Source organism: Elgaria multicarinata, chromosome 2 (assembly GCF_023053635.1).
Source record: "Elgaria multicarinata webbii isolate HBS135686 ecotype San Diego chromosome 2, rElgMul1.1.pri, whole genome shotgun sequence".
Classification (NCBI taxonomy): domain Eukaryota; kingdom Metazoa; phylum Chordata; class Lepidosauria; order Squamata; family Anguidae; genus Elgaria; species Elgaria multicarinata.
This window is the reverse complement of record NC_086172.1, coordinates 5,355,188-5,378,804: the sequence shown is the minus strand read 5'-3', so window position 1 is coordinate 5,378,804 and position 23,617 is coordinate 5,355,188. Positions and strand designations below refer to the sequence as shown.

At 43.7% G+C, this 23,617-nt stretch overlaps 1 protein-coding gene across 1 annotated transcript in view; it reads left to right on the top strand.

The window, feature by feature from the left end:
* Positions 1-1,069: 1,069 nt before the first annotated feature.
* The window catches only part of LOC134391934 (uncharacterized), a 58,390-nt gene continuing 35,842 nt past the window's right edge, over positions 1,070-23,617 (top strand). The window contains exons 1-6 of the mRNA XM_063115856.1: positions 1,070-1,129; positions 2,855-2,968; positions 3,999-4,089; positions 7,921-8,066; positions 14,448-14,542; positions 20,590-20,678. Coding sequence (XP_062971926.1) covers positions 1,070-1,129; positions 2,855-2,968; positions 3,999-4,089; positions 7,921-8,066; positions 14,448-14,542; positions 20,590-20,678 — 595 coding nt within the window. The remainder of the gene's footprint in view (positions 1,130-2,854; positions 2,969-3,998; positions 4,090-7,920; positions 8,067-14,447; positions 14,543-20,589; positions 20,679-23,617) is intronic.

Genomic DNA, 23,617 nt, shown 5'->3' with positions numbered 1-23,617 from the left:
AAAAGGAGCACACTGTGAAAGGTAATGTAGACAAAAGTTCTGCTTCCCAGGTGGGAATTCCAGGTGGGTGTCTGATGGTGGCTTCCAAAACTTGTTTTTAACTGTGTATATTTATTGTTTTATACTGCATGTTTTTATCTGCATGCCGCCCTGAGATCTTAGTGACATAGGGTGGGATATAAATATTTTAAATAAATAAATAATAATAAATAAAACTGATATACAAATTCATTTAACCCTACACAGGAAACTTAATTAACTAGTGGGCCACGAACTTTACTTCATGCATGCTATTACCCTGCCATCAAAGGTGTTTTCCAAGAAAGATGATTTCATAATTTGACCAAGACAGGTAGGGATTATTACAACTAGAAAAAAAATCATGGCAACTCTTACCCCCAAGGCTCATTAAAGTCACAATCCTATGCACGGTTAGACACACAAAAAAACAACCCTACAGCTCCCATGATCTCTTCAATCAGCCACGCTGGCTGAGGTGTAGTAGGAATTGTTGGACTTTTTCTGTCTAAAGATTGGATTGTTCCCTGAGTTTCTTTATACCTAAGCAATTTGTTGTGTATATTAACATGTTAAGGGTGTGATCTTATGCATGTTTAGACAGAAAAAAGTTGTACAACTTGCATCCTGGCTTGGGAATGCTGGGACTTGTAGGACTTTTTTTTTGCCTATTTATTTATTTATTTATTACATTTTTATACCGCCCAATAGCCGAAGCTCTCTGGGCGGTTCACAAAAATTAAAACCATGATAAAACAACCAACAGGTTAAAAGCACAAATACAAAATACAGTATAAAAAGCACTATAAACATGCATAGACTAGTGCCCTAAATTCCTTATTGAAGAAGTAGCCTTCTTAAACACAAACGGAAAAAGTATTATTAGAAATAAGGTTAAGAAGGCTAACAGATCATTTACTGCAAAGCCAATAGGGATACTCTGGAGAAAGTCGCTTGACGGTTGCAGACCATTGTACTGTTGTGTTTCTTCTTTCTTGCAATGGAGATTAAGATCCTAACCACATTTGAAATGGTTTCTGTTCCTCCAGGAATGCTTCTTCCAGCTGTACTCCTGCTCTTGGCTGCTATCCTGCAACAGTCGCTAGAAGAGGTGTGAGCCTTAAGACTTTAATAGAATATTTGTTAGGCACAGCTTAGTCAGGGAGCTGCAGTTACGTGAGGTGGAGAAAGCAGAGAGATAGAAAAAGCTGACAGTTCAGATCATTTACTACACAAAGAAAAGGCATACTCTGGAGAAAGTTATTTGGCATTTGGAGACCACAATTCCTAGAAAGATTTCCCCACTATTCTTACTGATTCCAGATATCTTAACATATTTTTTTCTTATAAGTTTTCAAACAGCCAAGAATGTATAGGGGAGAAGGTCAAAGGAGGAAAAACTCACAATTTCTATTCGCAGTTATGTTGTTGCTAGGCTGTTAAACAGTGGATATCAAACTTTCTAGCTTCAGGGAACCATTATCTGCTATGCATCTCCAAAAGATGCTGGGTGGCAGACTCAGGTCTGGCAGTGTCTTCCCATTGCCCAAGCCAATGGCAGCGTTGCTCCATAAGGCTTCACTACAGCTGTGCATTGCAGGCAATGGGAGCCTTCCACAGAGTGAGCATCACATCCGCCACATGCCTTGTTTTGAAAGAAGAAGGGAATAAATGGAAAATATCTGTGTGTGTGTGTGTGTGTGTGTGTTACATAAAAAGGTTTTCTCTTGCCATGCATGTATTGGATGAGTTTTACATTTTAAAATTATAAATAGTCGTGTAGAATTACATTTTGATACTTGTTTTAAACATGGCTTTTCTTTAGGCTCAGGGTTGGAGCTTGCACTGGGGGGATTCTACACGTCGTACTGAGGGCGCTTGCATGCGCCCCCAGTGCGCCCCCAAAGCGATCGTATAGCTTGCCTGTTCGAAGAGACGAGGAAGAGGCGGAGGAGGAGGTGGCTGGGGAATCCAGCCGCATCCTTGCCGCTGCCGCCGCTGCCCACCTCCCCGCCGGCCTCCTGCTGCCGGCGAAAGAGCCAGCTGGGTCGGAGAGCTTCTTCTGCTCTCCGCCCCACCTTCTTCCACTGAGCTCTCCGACCCGGCCGGCGAGGAGGTAGGTGGGCGGCGGCGGTGGTAAGGACGCCTCTTCCTCGTCTCTTCGAACAGGCAAGCTACACGATCGCTTTGGGGGCGCACTGGGGGCGCATGCAAGCGCCCTCAGTACGACGTGTAGAATCCCCCCTGGTGCCATTGGACCAGCACGATAATGAGCTTACAGGGACCAGGCTCTGGGGTTTCTGCAGGTGATGCTGCCCAGGTTCTGTTTCTGTGGTGGTGGCTTGATGGAGGAGGGCTGAGTCCCTGGAAGGCGGCTGGCTCACCATGGCACAAGCGCGGTGTGTGGGGTGGGGCTGCAGTGCAAATTGATCAGCTGCTCCACTTCAAACTTTAAGCCCAACCCTTCCTTTACTCTGGCACCCTTTCGGACTTGGCAGTATCTTGCCCCCAAAATCTACTGACTGTAACAGTTTCCTTCATCTTACTTCGTGGCAGGATGAACCCTGCAGAGAGTCCAATTTGTCAGTATGTGGTAAGGGATGAGTTGCCTCTCAGGTTAGACAAACTGGCATAAATGTGAGTCAATAGGTTGGACTAGAGATTGACAATATCAAAATGAAGGATTTGGGCATCTTGTGGTATTGTAACATGATCATCATAATAAGAACATTGTTACTGTACGTTAGGCTCATCATGATGGAAGGATGTGAAATTTTTCAAGTCAAATGAATCGCTGGCATAACGTTGTCTTTTTTTTAAAAAAAAAACCCTTCAGGATAAATCAGTTGTACTAAGTGACACCAGTCCAGAAAAACAGGTTGAAATTATTGACATGATAAATTCCATCAGGAGGGACGTGACGCCAACTGCCAGGAACATGCTGAAAGTGGTAAGGTGCAATTCACTGATGTCCGAAGGCTTTGCTTTGGCATTTGCAGGCAGCCCTCCTCCCCTCACAACCTCCTAGGCAACGAGGAGTTGAGGAAGAGGCTACATCTACGCTACTGCCCAGGCACAATCCACATACTGCTTTCATAGTTTCCTGCTTTTTATTCCACAATCATAATGATTGACACAAGGGGTAGATCTCGCCACAGCGCACCTGGGAAATGTAGTGCAGAGCCAGAAACGATGGCTCTGGAGGCCAGGGAATCCACAGTGCTTTTATTGGAAACACTCAGAGTGGAGGTTTAACGCACTAGGTGGACTTCAGCCTTCTCCATCTCCGCAGCTCTGGATGGCTATTGACGGCATTTATCTACCCCATTCTCTCTCCCTTCTTTGCCATTCCATGCTATGTTATCCATTTTCAATGATAATTCTGATTTACTGCCTATTCCAATCTTCCATTTTCAAGACAAAACCCATTCCCCTTGGTCTGCTGCTTTCTTGGGCTTCTGCCCAGGACCAACCTGCCACCTCCATGCAGATTGAAGTGGGGTGCCACCCTCTTACTCTTCTACCTCCATTGGCTGCCCCCTGCCCTTCCTTTCCCTCCCCTGTACCAGTTCCTGGGGAGTGTGTGGGTCACTGCTTACTGCTGCTGGTGCATCACTGACCCTTCAATCATGAGCGAACGCGGCAGGCAGTGGCAGCTCTTGGGCTCACCCACAGCTGCTAGTGGGAGGAGCTGGGGGGAGAGGAAGAGGTGATATCAGTGGGGCTGGTTTACACACTGAACACTGGCTGCTGCTGGGGAGGGGAGGGGGGAGGAGAGGGCTGGGATGGCAAAGGAGGAAGAAGAGGAAGCAGCAGAGGCCTGCACTGAGCCACTCCTAGCCTCACTGTTTCCCAGGAGCCATTGTGGCTCCTATCTTCAATCCAGTAGCTGGAGCTGTGTCTGCACAGCCCTTTTGAAAAAAAGCTGTATTCTGATGATACTACAACAAACATCTAATTCTTCTTCTTCTTTTGCTAAGACATGGAGTAGAGAAGCTAGCAGGAATGCTAAGAGATGGGCCGCTAAATGTCAGTTTAGAAGCAGTCCCCAAGAGGATCGAACTACTAGTTGTAAGTGAACTGAAGAACTCTTTGATTATAAAGCAACAAAGTGGGTTTGCCACCGGGTGGAAAGCAGCTTATTAAGGGTATGTTAAGGAGAATTGTCTGAAGCAAGGAAAGGGCTAAGCAGTTCCTCCCTCATCAATTCATTTACCAATTGTGTTGCCGATAGGCAGGAGGTTCTCCTTAAATTCAGTAAACCAGCCTTCCTCAACCTGGGGCGCTCCAGATGTGTTGGACTACAACTCCCAGAATGCCCCAGCTCTGCCGGCTGGGGCTTTCTGGGAGATGTAGTCCAACACATCTGGAGCGCCCCAGGTTGAGGAAGGCTGGAGTAAACCCACCCGTGGGTGAAGGCGAAAGATTTATTAAATTGAAGCAAATTAACGAAATATTTAAATCAGAACACTACAATGCAATGATTGCAGACAGCGTACATCCCTCCTGCCAGGGGGAACCCTTTTAGAATCAGGACTCCCATAAGAGTTTCTGAATCAGGAAGGTCCCAGGGACACCTTTGCTACCCCATTGGCCCATCCTGTTCTGGCTATACTCCGATGACCTTGAGAATGTTTGCACACTCTTGGAAAGTGAAAGGATCTGTTCTGAGTAGTGGTTTAACTTTCAGATCTTGCCAGAGGCTTGTCTACCAGCCTTGAGAATGTCCAGCCTTATAAGATAACTGGCCCTGGGAACTAATGGGGAGCAGAAATTTAACTAACCACTAAAAGCAATAGGCCCAAACAGAAGCCTAGACATAAGAAGGAGCCATTTGTACACCACTAACTCCCATGATACAGTTCCAGCAGCTGATTTTCATTAAAACAAAATGAAACAAAACTTTGGGAGGCTTCCTACAATGAGCAGGGGGTTGGACTCTATGGCCTTATAGGCCCCTTCCAACTCTACTATTCTATGAATTACACACTCTGAGAGGTTTGCTTACTAACAACATAGTTTGATCCTCACTCAGGGCCAAGCTGTGAAAGTGACATTAAACATGTTAGTAGCAACCATGTCACTGTATGTATTTGTTTTCAAATATATATATACGTACGGAGGCAGAATCAAAAAATTTATTGGGAGTGGAACATGCAGGTTTAACAGAGGTTTAGCATGGGTCATGCGGAATACACTATTTTGCAGGGCAATTTGTCCCTACTGAAAGTGGAAGGAGAAGGAATTTCCATGATTTGGGGGGTGGAGGCTGATCGCTGCAATGTCCATGGGGCAGTGAATCCACTCCAGATTATAGTCTGAACACGACAGAAGCCATTCATGGTGCTGAATCTATTTTGTGAATGTTGCCCAGCACTCTGGACAGCTCCTTTAAAGTTCAGACAAAAGCCCCAGAGCAGATTCACCATCCCACAGACACCAGCCTCAGTATTAACGAATTTTTTAAAAAGACACTGGTAAGTGTTATGATGACTGAAGCCTGGATATAATCTTGTAGATGCCTGGTGATGAGATACTCAGCTCCCTTAACAACGACAGTGCAGGATGTATCTGATCATAAGATCCGAGATATTGTGTTTGGTGAAGATGCCAAAAGAGATTCCGAATACATAAAAAACTGTGAATTTGCTACTTGGTATACCAAAATCAGAATAGATCATAAAAGGGCTACTTATTTGTGATAATGAACCTTTTTCCCTGTTAGGCGTGCTTTTACCCAGCTCAGATTTCAAATCATAGAATCATAGAATCATAGAATAGCAGAGTTGGAAGGGACCTACAAGGCCATCGAGTCCAAACCCCTGCTCAATGCAGGAATCCACCCTAAAGCATCCCTGACAGATGCTTGTCCAGCTGCCTCTTGAAGGCCTCTAGTGTGGGAGAGCCCACAACCTCCCTAGGTAACTGATTCCATTGTAATACTGCTCTAACAGTCAGGAAGTTTTTCCTGATGTCCAGCTGGAATCTGGCTTCCTTTAACTTGAGCCCGTTATTCCGTGTCCTGCACTCTGGGAGGATGGAGAAGAGATCCTGGCCCTCCTCTGTGTGACAACCTTTTAAGTATTTGAAGAGTGGTCTCATGTCTCCCCTCAGTCTTCTCTTCTCCAGGCTAAACCTGCCCAGTTGTTTCAGTGTCTCTTCATAGGGCTTTGTTTCCAGACCCCTGATCATCCTGGTCGCCCTCCTCTGAACAGGCTCCAGCTTGTCTGCGTCCTTCTTGAATTGTGGAGTGCAGAACTAGGCACAATAAAAGAATGCTTTTGCAAATGTGAAGCAGGACATATTGAAATTCTTGAACATTATATCACATACTGTCCATTATATAATTCGCCGAGGGCTAAATTTATTCTCCCTTTCCAGACCACCTTAGAAGGCCAATCAGACAATTTTAAAATTAGATAGCTGTTGGCTGAAGTGAACAGATTCATCACCTATAGGATAGCTTTATTTGTGCTAGCTGCAAGAAAAATAAGAGCAGTCTTTCTAAACCACTGCCAAATCCTATGGGGTTATTCTATTTCTATTTCTATTTTCCCACCAACCCCTTTGCTGCGACTTCCAGAAGCAGTAGAGCTGCCCAACACTGTTCCTTATTTGATTTAATCAGATGTTTAATTTTTGTGAACCGCCCAGAGAGCTTCGGCTATTGGGCGGTATAAAAATGTAATAAATAAATAAATAAATAAATAGTCCAATAGGAACGATGCTTCCCCCTCTTTTGTGGTTTTCCCTTGTTTTTTGTGGGTTATTATTATATTTGCAAATAAAAATTCTTCTTTTTTTAAATGGGTCTGCTGCCACCTTATCAGTAATAATTAACCTAAGTGTCCAATTATTTGAACTCCCCCAACCTGATGAAACATTCTAGTTCCAACTTTTTCTTCTCCTACCCACGTCCCAACAAATATCCTTCCCCCAGTGTCTGCTATCCCCCCATCTGCCCTAAAGCCCCACTGGCACCCAGAGGAGCTTTCCTTCTGGAGCTAAGAACTTGGCAGTGTGCTTATTGTCTGCAGGGGAGGAATAGGTTCAGATCTCCTCCCTATGGACTCAATGAAAAATGTGGGTTTATTCAAGGGAGATATGTTTGTTTGTTTATTAATTCAAATATTTTAATTCCATCCTATACTGATTGAACATAAGGTGAGGTACAACAACATCAACAATAATAGTAATAATAATAATAATAATAATAATATTCAGCATAGAAGTATTATAATCATCAACAGTCTGAACAACAGCCGGACTACAGGTAATATAACCCCAAAGTTTGGGTAACTAGCCAGGTGTTAATTTGGTGCCAAAATGAGGCCCATGTCAGTGCCAGTTGGGCCTCTGAGAGGAGGGCATTCCTTAGCTAGGGTGCCTCAGCCAAAAAGGCCCTCCCTTGTCTCTCCTGATGGGATGCATCTGGGGACAGCCCCTCAGGGAAATCTCAATAGTAATGGTGTGGTATCATCTCTGGTTTGGCCCTCAGTAAGAAACCAGATTCCTGTGCTCCAGCAAATTATTATTATTATTATTATTATTATTATTATTTATTTATTTATATAGCACCATCAATGTACATGGTGCTGTACAGAGTAAAACAGTAAATAGCAAGACCCTGCCGCATAGGCTTACAATCTAATGAGTGTAAAACATCAAGATAATTGGGTAACAGCACTTTTCCCCACTTGCTCTTTTCAAAATTACATTATGTTTTTGACTGTATTCAATAAGCTCTATAGCTGTAATTGAAAGATATTAGCTTACTATTTATTTAGGGGATTTGGCTATGGTCTAAATACCATAATGGTCCAAATTCTTGACTCATTTTAGTGGATAATGCATCTCGACTAAGCAATCTGGCGTATGCAATCACATTTCTTCTTATTGCAGTGCATATGTGTGGTGAGTCCATAACACAGACTATGATTGCCAAAAGCTGGTCAGATGTATTCGCATCATGGGCTGATAAAAAGGTTTATTACAAGTATGGCGTTGGACCAACTGACCCAAAGAAAAACGTTTATTCATATACACAGGTATGAACAGTAACACCTTCTGTTCTTCTATTTTACCTCCGTGAAACTTTGTAATGTGTAATTTGTAAGGGAGGGGATCGAAAGAGCTGCTTAGCTGTAAACCAGCAGTTCTGAGCACAGATGAGGGCCTCTATCCTCCCCCACCCCCAACACCATCAGGCCACTATGCTCAAGACAATTTTTTTCACAAAGTCCCTTGAGAGGGGATGAATTCTTCTTTTCTTGTAAGCAACTCTGGTGAGATGTTGCTTCCAGAATATGGGTTGAGGGCTATTTTTGAAGTCTTGCAAATAGGGCAAAAACAAAACAACCCAAAAAAATGGTGGTACAGGTACAGCTAAGCCTCGCACGGCGCATAGTTAAATTATGGAACTCACGACCACAAGATGTAGTGATGGCCACCAATTTGGATGGTTTTAAAAGGGGATTATTTATTTATTTATTTATTTATTACATTTTTATACCACCCAATAGCCGAAGCTCTCTGGGTGGGTCACAAAAATTAAAACCATCATAAAACAAACAAGATGTTAAAAGCTCAAATACAAAATACAGTATAAAAAGCACAACCAGGATAAAACCACGCAGCAAAATTGATATAAGATTAAAATACAGAGTTAGAACAGTAAAATTTAAATTTAAGTTAAAATTAAATGTTAAAATACTGAGTGAATAAAAAGGTCTTCAGCTGGCGATGAAAGGAGTACAGTGTGGGCACCAGGCAGACCTCTCTGGGGAGCTCATTCCACAACCGGGGTGCCACAGCGGAGAAAGCCCTCCTCCTAGTAGCCACCTGCCTCACTTCCTTTGGCAGGGGCTCACGGAGAAGGGCCCCTGTGGATGATCTTAAGGTCCGGGCAGGTACATATGCGAGGAGGCGTTCCTTCAAATAATCTGGCCCCAAACCATCTAGGGTTTTAAATGTCAATATCAGCACTTTGAATCGGGCCCGGACCTGGACTGGCAGCCAATGAAGCTGGAAAAGGACTGGCGTAATGTGATCTCACCGGCCAGTCCCTGTTGGTAAAAGGACTGCCTTTAAAAACAGTTCCGGACCGTTTTCAAAGGCAGCCCCATGTATAACGCATTGCAGTAATCCAACCGAGAGGTTATCAGAGTATGGATAACTGTAGCTAGGCTATCTCTGTCCAGATAAGGGCGCAGCTGGTATATCAGCCTAAGCTGATAAAAGGTGCTCTTTGCCACTGAGTTCACCTGACCTCAAGTGACAGGGTTGGATAAATTCCTGGAGGCGAAGGCTATCAATGGCTACTAGTCCTTATAGTTGTGTGCCATCTCCAGTATTCGGGGCAGTAAGCCTGTGTGTACCAGTTGCTGGGGAACATGGGTGGGAAGGTGCTGTTACACCATATCCTGCTTGTTCATCCCTGGCCGATGGCTGGTTGGCCACTGTGTGAGCAGAGTGCTGGACTAGATGGACCCTTGGTCTGATCCAGCATGACACCTCTTATGTTCTTATGTCCATGGTCCTATGCCGCCCCCATTTAGATGGCCATGTATATTATTGCAGTTGTGACGCATGCAAGCAATATGTCTATTCTCCCATTAAATTGCCATTCTATACTTAAAGCTGCTTCTAAATTCCAGGTATGTAGAACAACAATAAAACTCTGTGTCAACCCTTTTTTAAAATCACTCTGAACATGTGCGGTTTTATATTTTAAACTTGTTTCATAGCACCATCATTATCAAATGGAATCAAATGGAGTTTGATTTGGTACCTGCTGCTCTCTGGGGACCGCTGGGCTGGGGACCCCCTGGACTTTAGCCCCAAGGTTCAGCATTAGCTGCAGTTCCACTCATAAAACCCTCCCACTAAATATCAAGGAATTCTGCAACAAATGTGATTCACTAAGATGATCCCCTTTGTGGAAACCAATCTGTAACTACCCTGGGTAGGCAAACGACAGAAGAAAGCACTGCATTAGTATGTAAATAACAAGGTCTAAATGATTACTCCAAACACCATAAGACAAAGGCAATGCAAGAAAGTTTCACAATGATCAATAAACCCAAGAGAAACTTGTCAGGTATACAGATTAGAAATACATGGTTTTATCAAAACCAGTGGAACAGAACCCCCTGGTGGAATACATTTTCCTTTTCCTGCGGCCCCTGCACCACCTAAATCTGCTTGGAAGGGTTGAGGGACCTTCCAGAGCCGATTAGGAAGGCACAGGAGGCTACAGTGGAAAGGAGAGCAAGGGGAAACCCCATGAGGCAAGTGAAAGTCCGCTCCAGTGTTGTTGGATTTAACCCATAAACTGTAAATCGCTGGTTAATAGAGCTGCAATAGGAGTCAGCTCTATTAGTCTACCAAAACCAGAGGGGCGTAGCTGACCTGAAGGTACCATAACTAATTTAATGTGGTTGTGAATGGTTATTTACAGAACTAACAAGGGCAGCTGTTGCTGGTGAAATGGTGCAGGAAAGAATCAGAAGTTGCACTAACTATTGCTGGTGAAATGGTGCAGGAAAGAATCAGAAGTTGCACTAACTATTGGAGTTAGACAGGCATTTTCTCTTAGATTACAAAGCTTAGGGAATTCTCGCTTTTCTGAAAGATATTGACTGATCTGCTTATGACTTTTCATCCTGAAATACAGTCCCAGGCATGCCTTCTCTCTTATTTTTTGAGCATTTTCCTGAGACAGCAGAGCAAACGTGCTTGGAAGGTGGCTTGCTTTTTTAGAATGACCTGGCTTGAATGTACTGACTGATTTAAGGAAGTAATCTCTCAGCCTTGGGGTATCCTAGCTGTAAAATGTGAGCAATAGTGCAGACTCTGGAGTCGTATCTGTCCTTATGCAATAACATGTATATAGTTGACAGACCTGTGTCATTTCCCAGCCTCCATATTCCCTATCTGTAAAATGGGATCAATGCCTTAATCTAGAAAGGCATATTATTATTATTATTATTATTATTATTATTATTATTATTATTATTATTTCCCGCCCTTTTCCCAATACTGGGCGTATGCTAGTTAATCAGAGGTATGTGACTTTGCTCATCTTCTTAAAGTTTCTTCTGTACACGCACTTTTTATTCCCTACTAAATTCAGGGAACTGTATCTAATTATTTGATTAATTAATTACTATCCCAACTTTCTGCCAAAATAGGCACTCAAGGTGGCGAACTGTAGTGAAATTGCAATAAAAACAGCAATACAATTAAAAATTAAAAACAGATTAAACCAGAATGAAAACACCATCAGCAAAACGAAACAACAACCAGCCAATTAGATCAGGAGACTGTCTAAATGCACGGAAAGCCCCAGGGTGAGTTGCGCAGGGATGCTGGATTGATTATACGCCACAGCAGCCCCTTTGCAGCCATTGTGGGGGCATTCCAGCGAAGCTGCGAAGAAGAAAAAAAATCAGCGACTTACCCAGATTTATTTTCTCTAGAGCGAGGCGAATACGGCGCAGCTGCCATCTGGCTGTGCTTTTATATTGTATTTTATACCATGTTTTTATACTGTTTGTTTTATACTTTAAATGGTTTTAATTGTTGTGAACCGCCCAGAGAGCTTCGGCTATTGAGAGGTATAAAATGCAAGAAAGAAAGAAAGAAAGAAAGAAAGAAAGAAAGAAAGAAAGAAAGTAAGAAAGAAAGGGGTTTAGCTTAGCATGGTGGTAGTCACATAGCTGCCAGAGATCATTGATCTCTCCATCATGACCCACAGAACTCTCCGTCATATGTAAATGAGATGTTAGGATTTCTTCTCCCAATGTGGATCACTTTAAATCTACTTGGGCCATAGCTAGACCTAAGGTTTATCCCTGGATCGTCCAGGGGTCAAACCTATTCATCTAGGTGACACACAGGGGATCCAGTGCTCAGGCAGGGGCGAACCCTGGATGATCCCAGGATAAACCTTAGGTCTAGCTGTGGCCTTAGTTTCAACCACATTTGGCCATTTTGTTGTCCCGTTTGGAGAGATGCTTTCAGAGCTCTTCATAATCCTATTTTCCGTGCTGAATGATTTAGTGTCATCTGTAAACTTGGCTACCTCCCTTGGCTACCTCACCCTTAATTCTAGATAATTTATAAACAAGTGCCTATACATATCCTTGGGGGACTCACTTAGTTCCCTTCATTGCTTCTGGTGTTCTTAATGTCTGTTGTAGATAAATATCTGTTCTACTTCCACATCTGTTTGCCTCTGATACTCTGTTTTCTGATGGTTATCTGCAATTAAAAAAGGACCTCTACCAAAATACGGACTGGATCCAGATTTAGTCACACTAAGGCCAGATCTACACTAAGCAGGGTATATCACTTTGAAAATGTTTTGAAGACTGTATCTGCAGTGTGTCCTGGGCCCCAACAGTTGTCACTACTGTTATAAACAGTTTTAATTGTAACAAAAAAGTGTTACCCTTAACCTAACAGAATACAATAGACAACAAAGAAGTTAAGGAAGAAGATTAAAAATAACAATTTTATAAACTGAATAGCAATGTTTAAAAATAATATATACAAAGAATTCTATAACATGTGCAAAAATACAATCAATCCATCAAAGAATTCAACAAAGAATGCTCAGGAAAGCTGTTTCCATTGTTTCCATACCGTGTTTGAGCAGAGGTTGTCGGAGACACGTTGGATGGGCTTCCTGCGAATGATTGGAACTACACAGTGGGAAGTAGTGACACTTGATTTCGTTTATTTCCTTTACTATTTGAAACCTGTAAAGTCAGTCCCAATAACAACAACAAAAACAGCCCCTGGCTCCAACCAGCTTTGAGCTCACAGGCCATTGAGGAAGACCTTGCGTCAAAGCGCGTCTGGCTAATGGAAACAACTTTCCTGAGCATTCTTTGTTGAATTCTTTGATGGATTGATTGTATTTTTGCACATGTGATGGAATGCTTTGTATATATTATTTTTAAGCATTGCTATTCAATTTATAAAATCGTTATTTTTAATCTTCCTCCTTAACTTCTTTGTTGTCTATTATAAACTGTTTTAAAGCAGTAGTGTAGGTCCTGCCTTAGAGTGTGACACACACTTTGCATTTTGCGGCTAAGGCATCTTGCCTCCCAAATGCTGATTAAACTAGACATAATTCATCTTCCTTTTAAAATTGTACAGCTCTGGGATTGGGTAATACAGGGAGCATAGCGTCGTTCCGTTTCCTGGTTCTGAGGTCAGAGAAATCCCCCTCGTGGCCTGCACAGAGAGAACCACGGTGTCTATCTCTCTGTTCTCAGAGGCAGGCGTGCTGAGACGGGGGAAAGGGGGCGTTCCCAGGAGTGGGGAGGGGAGGGGAGGGGAGAAAACCAGAGTGCCTGTGCTATGGCCTATCCTGTGGCCGCCCCAGCATCCTTCCCTCCCCATCTGAGGTGCTGCTGCTAGAGGGGTGAAATCGCCCTCTAGCAGAGTGCAGGATGGCTGCAGCCTGGGTGCGAAGATTTCCTCCACTGTCCTCCCACCCTGCATCAGATACTGGGCACCCTCCAAGTTCAGAGGCTGCTGGGTATCATCATTGGGGCTGTGCCTTCAAAGACGTTCTGCCAGGATTATGACTTGTGAGGAGACAGAGACGCTGCTGTTGCTATTGGCCTTACCAAGCCCACAGCCGTAGGAGCCTCGTGTGTGTGTGTGTGTGTGTGTGTGTGTGTGTGTGTGTGTGTGTGTGTGAAGGTGCTTGGGCTGCTTCCAGGACAGCTTGGGGACAACGGCAGGAGGCACAGCTTTCCGCATCCCGCCTCGCCTGCTGCCAAGAGACTACTAGGAGGGGAGTTGCTATGAGGCTCAGGGTCCCCTTCCTTTGATCTAGGCACAGGACCCTGGGAGAAGGAGAGCCTCTTTCTGCTGCTTGGAGTGCCTTCTTTTTCTTTCTTTCCTTGTTTGTTGTGAATCTGATGCATCTTTTCGTTAGGTGTATTATTTAGTGTATTGTTTAATGCAAGTATCTATTACTAGTGGTATTGGACAGTGTTAATCAATATACTGCTATGTCTTATTTACATCTTGGTATGTTTATTATTCCATTTCTGTTGTTTTGTATTATAGAATCATAGAATAGCAGAGTTGGAAGGGGCCTACAAGGCAATCGAGTCCAACCCCCTGCTCAATGCAGGAATCCACCCTAAAGCATCCCTGACAGATGGTTGTCCAGCTGCCACTTGAAGGCCTCTAGTGTGGGAGAGCCCACAACCTCCCTAGGTCACTGGTTCCACTGTCGCACTGCTCTAACAGTCAGGAAGTTATTATCTATGGGGATTGCATTTGTTTGTTTTGCAAACTGTTTTGAGCTCAAACAGTGGAATATGTGGTATACAAATCAACGGGTTATGATTATGGTTTATGATCTAAAGCTTGTCTGATTTCCCCCCTTATGTTAATAGATTATTTGGTATAATTCATACCTGGTTGGCTGTGCACTTGCTTACTGCCCAATGAATACCTTCCATTTCTTGTACGTGTGCCATTTTTGCCCTGGGTAAGTATCCTTTTTGAATGCCATGTGTGCATAATTCACCGTCTTCAAGGGTGCCAGGTGTGGTTGAGCTCCTCAGACTCAGGGCTGCTCTATTTATTTCAATAGAGGAAGCAGAGCTGTGGGTGGGGGGTCATGCATTTGCAAATCTGCAGCTCTGGGTTTCCACTTCCCTGAGGGATCTCCAACCCTGTATGAAATTGTCAGCTGCTCCAATCCTCTCCTGCCATTTACAGCTGACAAATTGGGGCCGCTGTTTTGATTTAGGGGGGCTGATTCTGGACCCACACCCCCAATAGTTTCTTCAGGGAGGTAGTATTTACCATGACATTGGCTGCAACAACATCCTAGTATTTATTTATTTTTATTGTTTTTCACTGTTTAAAAGTTGCTTGCAAAGCTGTTAAAAGAAGTGTGTGTGTGAGAGAGGGGTGGCTGAGAATGAAGAGGAAGCTTCCACCCACCTCAGAAGCAGCACAGTTTTTCAGTTTTTAACCCAGCACCTGAAATCATGGCCTTCAATTTGGAGTAGGCAAAATGTCCCCTTCCCCCCCCCTCCCCACAGGACAGGGCAGTGTTTTTTGAAGACAGGTTGCTAAAGCCCTAGTACAAATACAAACCTCAAGAAACTTTGTAGGCCTGCATTCAACATGAAAGCCATTAAACTTGGCAGAGATATTCACACTGGAATATACTTGTAGACAACTTTAGCCACTTGAAAATTCAATATGGTGTCTATGTCTTAATCTTTTACTCCTATGCTTAACTCATCCAGTCATAGCAGAGTAAATGTCTAGTTTATATGTTTGAATAATTCCACATAGAAATGGCTGCACTGAGATAGGTTGAAACACTCCTCCCAGACAGCGGTTGGATCACTGTCCATGTTGAAGTAGGGATTACAGCATCTGGGGCAGCAATTTTATGCTGAATTACAATTTATCAAGATGATCAGTTCTATCACCTGCAGATAATTCTATCACTTGAGATAATAGGTTTCCATCCTACCATATGTGTGTTGACAGTATATAAATACATAAGAGTCCTGGTGGATCAGACCAAAGGCCAGTGTCTAATCCCCCTTTAAAGCCATCTTTATAGGTAGCCATCACCACGTTTTGGGGGAGCAAATTCCATAGCTTGTGTCAAGGGCAGAACCTCTTTCGGCCCAAGGACCAAATTCCATTTCAGAGAGTTCTCGAGGGCCTCGTTCCAGTGGTGGGCAGGGCTAAAGGCAAAAGAGGCGTGGCAAAACACAACAACCCAGCATCCCACTGTATTTTAGCTTAAATCTCTTACTAACAATCACTTACCCTTAGGAGAGGCATCTCAACCTTTTAAACGGGGGAAAAAACTATGCCCCTGCTCTTTGTGAAGAAGTAGTTTATTTGTCTGTCCTAAATCTCTCGCTATTCAGCTTCATTGGATGATCTTAGGTTCTCAGATTATGAGAGGGGGAGAGAGAGAGAGAGAGAGAGAGAGAGAGAGAGACCCTCTTAATCTACTTTTATTACATTATAGGGGATAAATTTGTTTGGTTTGCATTTCAATACAAATCAACCTAACTTGCACTTCATGGATTAATACGCAAACTGGAATACAATTATCCTATCTCCAAATTTTGTAATGCAGTTCTCTACAAAAATGCATGCATATATTACATATATACATACGTATACAAAATAGCATAAATTAGGCAAAACATTTTGCAAAAAAAAACATTTTAAGGGAAATTGTATAAAATTGAATATAATTTTTCAAGCAGACTTTAAAAGAAATTGAAATGTGGCAGCAATGGAACGAACATGCTTGAGGAAAGGCAAACATTATGGAAAGTGAAATAGACAGATCTATGCCACATCATGGATAATTTTATAAACCTCTAACGTGTCTTCTCTTACTCATCTTTTTTTCTAAATAAAGAAGTCTCAAATTGGGGAACCAATTTGGATCACACCCAGAGTCACCTCCTCCTTGGTTCTATGACACAGTAGTAAAATAATTTCTCCTCCGGATGTCCCCCGGATTTCATTCTCCAACACCTGGATTATTTTTGTTGGGAGATGGGGAGAGATAATGGCTTGGTTCACGAATCATGGTTGTTGAACCCAGGAATTGCTGGGGATGAGCAGAGTATCTGAGTGGCATGTAAGCCATTTCTGCTTTTAATTAACATTCCAGGGTTGTTCTGTGACATGCAAACTGATAAACAACCCAGAGTTAACCTATGCTTTGTTGGGAGCCTGCAATTCCTGGGTTAAACAACTGAGGAATTGCCATGGTGACATGGGAACTGGGTCAAATTTATCCCCAGTACTAATTTAACTTTGGTGCCTGCTATTGCCACTCACGGGCATTCTGTGGGGAGGCCTTCACCATTTCAGATATCAGACACTATACCAAATACAACCTTCCCTGGCCTTCCCGTAGAATTTATATTCAGAGATGATCTCACTGGTTCTCTCCATTCCATCAGGTTTCCATTATACTCACTATAGCTATGATTTCCTTTAAAAAGGAAATCTCTCCAATCCCTTATCTTCATCCAGAGGCCTCTAGTATTCAGTTATAAATACCTATACATGGTGTCCCTTTCCAAATGTCTCTGGCATGTGCATTCCCCCCCCCCCCATGGCATTGCCTAATTCTACACTGTCCCTGTTTGGATGACTGAAACTATATTCACTGCCATGCCCTGGTGATGATTCAACCTGAACCAGAAGCTTTGCAGCTTCTATCAGCTTCCCCACGCGGTCATTTTAAAAGCTGCTGTGCAATTTTTTAATACTGAATTCCAGCAATCTGGTACCATTTCATTTCAAGCCAAGTCCATCACTTTTGTACAGACCCAAATCTCCCCAAAGTGTTGCTGCCTAACACATAGGGACCCTTCTTCCTGACACCACCACCTTATCCACACAATGGGTCAGTCTGTACGATCAAACAACTCACCATCTTTCTGGCGTGGGCAGGCAGCCATTTTGAATATTCAAGCTGTGACTGTGACTTGGTGGGGGTTGTGCGAGGGTTACACAATCCTCTCATAACCTGCGGCTTGCTTCAGTGTTGTGATCGTGCAAACCAGGGCCAGATCTACACGTTGTTGCGAAGGCGCCTTTTTTTAAAGACGTACCTAAAAGAAGCGCCTCTTTCTTTACTGTGTGTACTGTGAGCTAGGCAGCGCCGCCTGCGGAAGAATCTCTACCCCATTCAAAGACGCTGCTCGGGCCGCTTCCCCCTCGCGTGTTCTTCCATTCGAATAATCCCCCCTCCCACCCGGCGGCTCTTCTGGCGCGTCCCGGTGGCGGCTGCGGCTCCTCCTGCAAAACACTTTTCTCCCTCGGTGTGTTTGTATTTGTGTTTGCGTGCGCGTGTGTGAGCACACACCGAAGAGAGTCCCGGGGAGATGACACTGCAGGGGAGAGCAAGAGGCAGGAGCTTAACTTGTCCGCCGCGTGCACGCAAACGCAAATACAAACACACCGAGGGAGAAAAGTGTTTTGCAGGAGGAGCCGCCGCCGGCGGGACGCGCCAGAAGAGCCGCCGGGTGGGAGGGGGTATTATTCGAATGGAAGAACACGCGTGGGGGAAGCGGCCCGAGCAGCGTCTTTGAATGGGGTAGAGATTCTTCCGCAGGCGGCGCTGCCTAGCTCACAGTACACACAGTAAAGAAAGAGGTGCTTCTTTTAGGTACGTCTTTAAAAAAGGTGCCTTCGCAACGAAGTGTAGATCTGGCCTAGGTCACTGGAATTGCCAACTTGGCCCTCTGTGCTGATCAGGTACCATTTCAGAGATGTCTCCTTTGGAGGTCCTGCATTCCTACCTAGCAATCTAAATTTTGTTTCCAGAACTGCATAACACTTCCACATGTCATTGGTTCCAATGTGCATCACAACTGCTGACTCTTCCCCAGCACTAGCTATCAACCTATGTAGACGTCTGCTACCTTCACGCCAGGCTGGCGAGTCATATGCAGTATAGATGCCAGTCACAAACCCATCTCTGCATTTCTAGTGATCAAATTGCCCACTACTTGTGCCCCCTACTCCATAGAGGCATAGCTTTGGTCTAGAGGATATTGGTTCATCTCCCAAGGAATGGGTTCTTTCTAATAGGATCGTTTCCATTAGAAATAAATAGATTTGTTAGTTTCTTTGCCTAATGCGTTCAATTTAAACAAAACAAAACAAAAAATCTCAAGATTTTTCCATTCTGTACATGAAAAAGTTTGCAAATTGTTGTTAAATTCGCATCAAGAATGAACCAAAACAAAATGTTGATTCATCTCCATCAGCCAAAATTCAGTAAGTACAGCTATTCCCAGTATTGAGAGGGCTGTATTGCATTGGCCTGCCATGCAACCGTTAAAGAGGTGGCCACCCATATTCAACATCAACATAAACATAGTTGAATAAACAGAGATTCAAAACCCAGACTGTTAAGAACTAAGTGCTCAAAGTTCTGAGCCTGGATGAAAAAAAGCTATCAGTTTTGGTTTCTGGCACATTTGAATGTTTTAAATCTCGGTTGTGAATGAATGAATGAATGAATGAATACCTTTATTGAATAAGTCTTCTGACCATTTCAAAAAAATCACATAATCATTAAAAACAAACAGACATTACTTAACATTTATGATTTTAAATTTTAAATTTCTTTCCACCTCAGTTTCTTTCCATTCCATTGATTTCAATGGGTCTACTCTGCATATAAATAAATCTGGACCCAGCGCCTAGGAGTGGCGCCCTTCTTTTCCGAGACCCTTTCTCCATGTCAGTAGAGGAGCTGTCACTCCTAAGAGTGGGATGTTGCTATCACATTCCCCAAGGCCTCCAGGTTGGCTACCTTGGCTTCAAGGAACAAACTTGTTCCTTGAGAGCCAGAAGCTCATTGATCTGAGAGCGCACAGGTTCTGTCCACCTGGCAGGTAGTTGCCCTGGAAAAGCCTCACACCCCTGCCGGCTTTCAACCTTCATAACTCTGCTCATTGATCCACAAATGCTTGGCTGTTTGTTACCATCAGCACTCCTTTGTGAATGCTCACTGTAACCTATTTGCATACATTTAAGCTTTAACACAACTATCACATTGATCCTGTTCAGCATGGCAAGGGAGGATGATATGCTTTCTGGAGGCCCTGGAAAGTGTGTCATTCCTGCCCCTCCCCCTACTGCCCCAATTGGGGCTTTTTCTATAATGTCTGGGAATGACACACTTTAAGACCCCTTTTGCATCTGTGTGTGTGGTGGTGGAGGAATGACGTACCCCAGAAAGTGCATCATTCTCCCCCACCATGCTAATGGCAACCTTACAGGGGAAAGTGTATCATTCCTGGACATTATAGAAAATTACAAAAAATCCCGCAACACCCATAATAGAACAAAAACCATAAAAATCTGGCAGTTGTGCAACCTGACAGTTGCTCACCCTAATGTGGTGTGAATCATTCCTAATCATGGTGGCTACATAACCATGGATTAAACATGCTCACTTACCATTTACTGCAAAGGGGTTAGAGCAGCTTTCCTCAACCTGGGGCACTCCAGATGTGTTGGACTACAACTTCCAGAATGCTCCCAGAATGCCCCAGCCAGCTCTGCATTCTGGGAGATGCAGTCCAACACATCTGGAGCGCCCCAGGTTGAGAAAGGCTGGGTTAGAGGGTTAGCCATGGTTTAGCATGTTGTCTGAACAGGCCCATTATATTCCATTTCATGTATTATTATTTTTTTGTATTTCATTTCCTTCCTGTTCTCACTGTTCCCATCTTTTCTCCTTCTGCGTTTAAGTATGGATATATTCGCCAACATGGTCCATAAAAACTTATGCCAGAATAAATTCCTTGGTCTTGAAGATGCCACAAAACTCTTCATTGACTTTTCAGCAATAGTCTTCTGCAGCTGCTGCTATGAAAATTGTTTCCTGCAAGTGGTGTTAAATTAATTCTTAGCAAATAATTTGAGCTCTCTCAATGCTATCAATCTATGGAAGCTTTCGCATTCTGCATTGTCTTTTAAGACCCACACTTTTGCATTGCTCTGTGATTTCAGCGGGAACACTGAAGAGAAAATAACAACACCCTATAAAGAAGGTCCAACGTGCGCAGACTGTCTTAACAACTGTGAGGATAAACTCTGCAGTAAGTTACTAATAATATAAAGCAATTTCTCTGGATAATATTAATTTCTTTACAATCTAGCAATATTAGATCTCATAGCTTACTCCAGAAACTCTTGTGACACTTGTTCCCTTTTGCAGATTATCTGTGCTATGTCCTATAGACTAATACCTATGAAAAGCAATAGCAAACAGCTATTATTTTAAGTAGCCACTACAACCACCACCCCTCCTAATTTTCACTCTAGAATAGGCACACAGACTCCATCTTGATCTTAAAAGCCCCACAGCCCTGGTGCTGGAGTCCTGATCTGGATCACACACTCTGCTCTTGCACATCATCATCATTATCATCGATGTAATTGCTAGACACAGACTTGTATCAGTTTGGGCCCTGTAAGCTCCCCTGAGAATTCTGTCATTTAAAGGCCACCACAAAGAAGGCCTTCTTTGGAATGAACCTCCCATCAGAGCAGAACCCAAGACAAGACCTCTTGGGAAATCATCATGAGCTACAACATGCCTTATAACAGGCTGGACCCAGTCCTTTTAGGCCTCTGTGGTTAATAATGATTAACACATTCAGTAGAGCCTTGAACTACATAGAAAGCCTGTGGCTTAGCCAAGACTGGAGTAATAGGGGGAATATTGTATGCTGTCCCTAATAAAGGAGCAGCAGGATGCACTAGCTCTAGTATGAAGGGCAATTTCCAATCAAGTGCACTACTGAAATAAAACTAAGCTTTTACCAAGACACCAATGACCATGGCAGGGCTCCTGCCCTCCAGAGCAGAAAGCTCAGAATTAGGACTGTGCTCTGCTTCTCTTCGGGTCGGAGAAGCAGAAACGGATTGGGGTGCTTCGCCTCCCCTTAAGGCAGAGGCGAAGAGGATCAGGGGGCAGCGGAGCATCATGGAGCGGATTGAGATGAAGGTGGATCCTTCGCCTCGATCTGGAGCTCCGAAAGAAAGGTAAGAGTGCCTTACCTGGCGCTGCCGCCGCCCGTGCAACAATGGCAGCAGAGCCAGGTAAGGGGGGAGGGGGGGTCTTACCTGGTCCGTCGCAGCCCGTTGCCAGCTTCACTTGAGCTTGTGGCTCAACCCGGAAGTGTAGGCCCCAAGCAGGCTGAAATGAAACTGGTGACGGGCCGCGACGGATGCAGGTAAAGGGGGAGGAGGGGGGGGGCCTTACCTGGCAGCGCTGCTGCAGTCCATGTGGTGATGGTGGCAGAGCCAGGTAAGGGGGCAGGGGGGAAGGGTCTTACCTGCGTCTGTCACATTCTGGCAGCGTCTTCAACTGAGCCTGAGGATTCAAACTAGAAGAGCAGGTCGCGACTGCAGCCTGGTCTTCCTGTTTGAGTCCTCAGGCTCACTTGAAGCAGCCACTGGAACACGACGGATGCAGGTAAGTGGGGAGGAGGGAAGGGACCTTACCTGGCACCGCCCCCGCTGCTGAGGAGCTTCGATTCGGAGCTGGAGCTTGAGAGCGGAGCGGACCATAGGCGAATCGATGCAGGGCGGATCGGGTGCGGAGTGGATCAGGGGGTCCGTGCACAGCCCTACTCAGAATGAGGCAAAAAATGTACACTGATGGTGCTATATAAATAAATAATAATAAAATAATAATAACAATAAAAGTATTTTGGATCAATAAGGCTTGACTGTTGCAAGACTGAAATAATACACTGTACAAATCAGAAGGGAGAGAAACATTTTTTAAAAAAAATCAAATGAATATCTTTCTTTGTCTCATGCATTCTAACTTTATTTTGGTTTGATTCCTTTCAGCCAACCCTTGCAAATATACCAATAGACATGCTGGATGTAATGGAATGAAACATTTCAGTTGTAGTAACAGCGTGATAGCTGACATGTGCGAAGCCAACTGTAAATGCGCAACAGAAATTATTTAAATATATGTGCATCTTGATATGATGGTTCTTTACTGAAAAGGCTGGGGGTTCTGCATTTTGAAAACTATATTTTCCATCTAAAATTGACAAAAACCTAGTATCTAAAAATTGTTGTTTTTTATTTTTAAAAAGAGCAATTCCAAGAGTCATTTGCAAAGAGTGAAAGAAATCCGTCACTATTTCCACTTTGCCTGTTAAATTCTATAGCTGAATTTATTATTCGGCTATAGAAAATGTTTGGAATACTTCAGAATTAAATATTGAAATATTCTACACTGTTCACCAATACAGCTGTGCAAATTCTAATTCATTTCCATGCAAACAGTTCTGAAGATGTAGTCTTTGCCATATGTTAATTCAGAATAGTGTTCAGTAAGCAATTAATTAATTGTACAACTGTTTCAGGTTCAAACTGGATTCTGATTACAGTTATAAATGGGTATATTCTGGAAATCAAAGCACAGCATTCCCATTAATTTAATTTTAATGAATTAAGACAAGGCTGCAGGAATTCTAACATAGTATTAGTCCATTCTTTTTAAGTTCCATTTGTTTTCCTCAGAACTTGTGTTGACTGTAAAAGTGAAAGTAGCCTTGCAAAATAAATACATTCTCAGCCTTCACTGAAAGCTCTTAATTCTCTGGTCCTCTTTGGGTGTTTGTTTTGGAGTGCATGAAGGAGCCTGTGACCACATGCAGGACTTAGCTGCATCCCTCCATGACCCCTGCAGGCTGGCCATGCTTTCGAACCAGCATGCAATGCCACCAGCTGTTGGCATTGTCTGCAGGCTTTACATCATGAGGATGGGAACCCTGGGCAATCATGGGTCCTGTCCCAGTGTTTGTAAAGCCAACGCGTGGTGAAGTTGGACCCCTTCAGATCCAAGCTGATTGTGTGCTGGCTTGAAAGCCCGGCCGGCAAACAGGCCTCCTCAAGAGGGCTGAGCAGGCTTTCGCAGCCCTTCAGTGATCCCCGGAAGAGAGCTTTTTACGATCTGAGAAAGAGAATCAGCCTTGGGGACAAGCATGCAGCTAGTTTAAACCCAAGT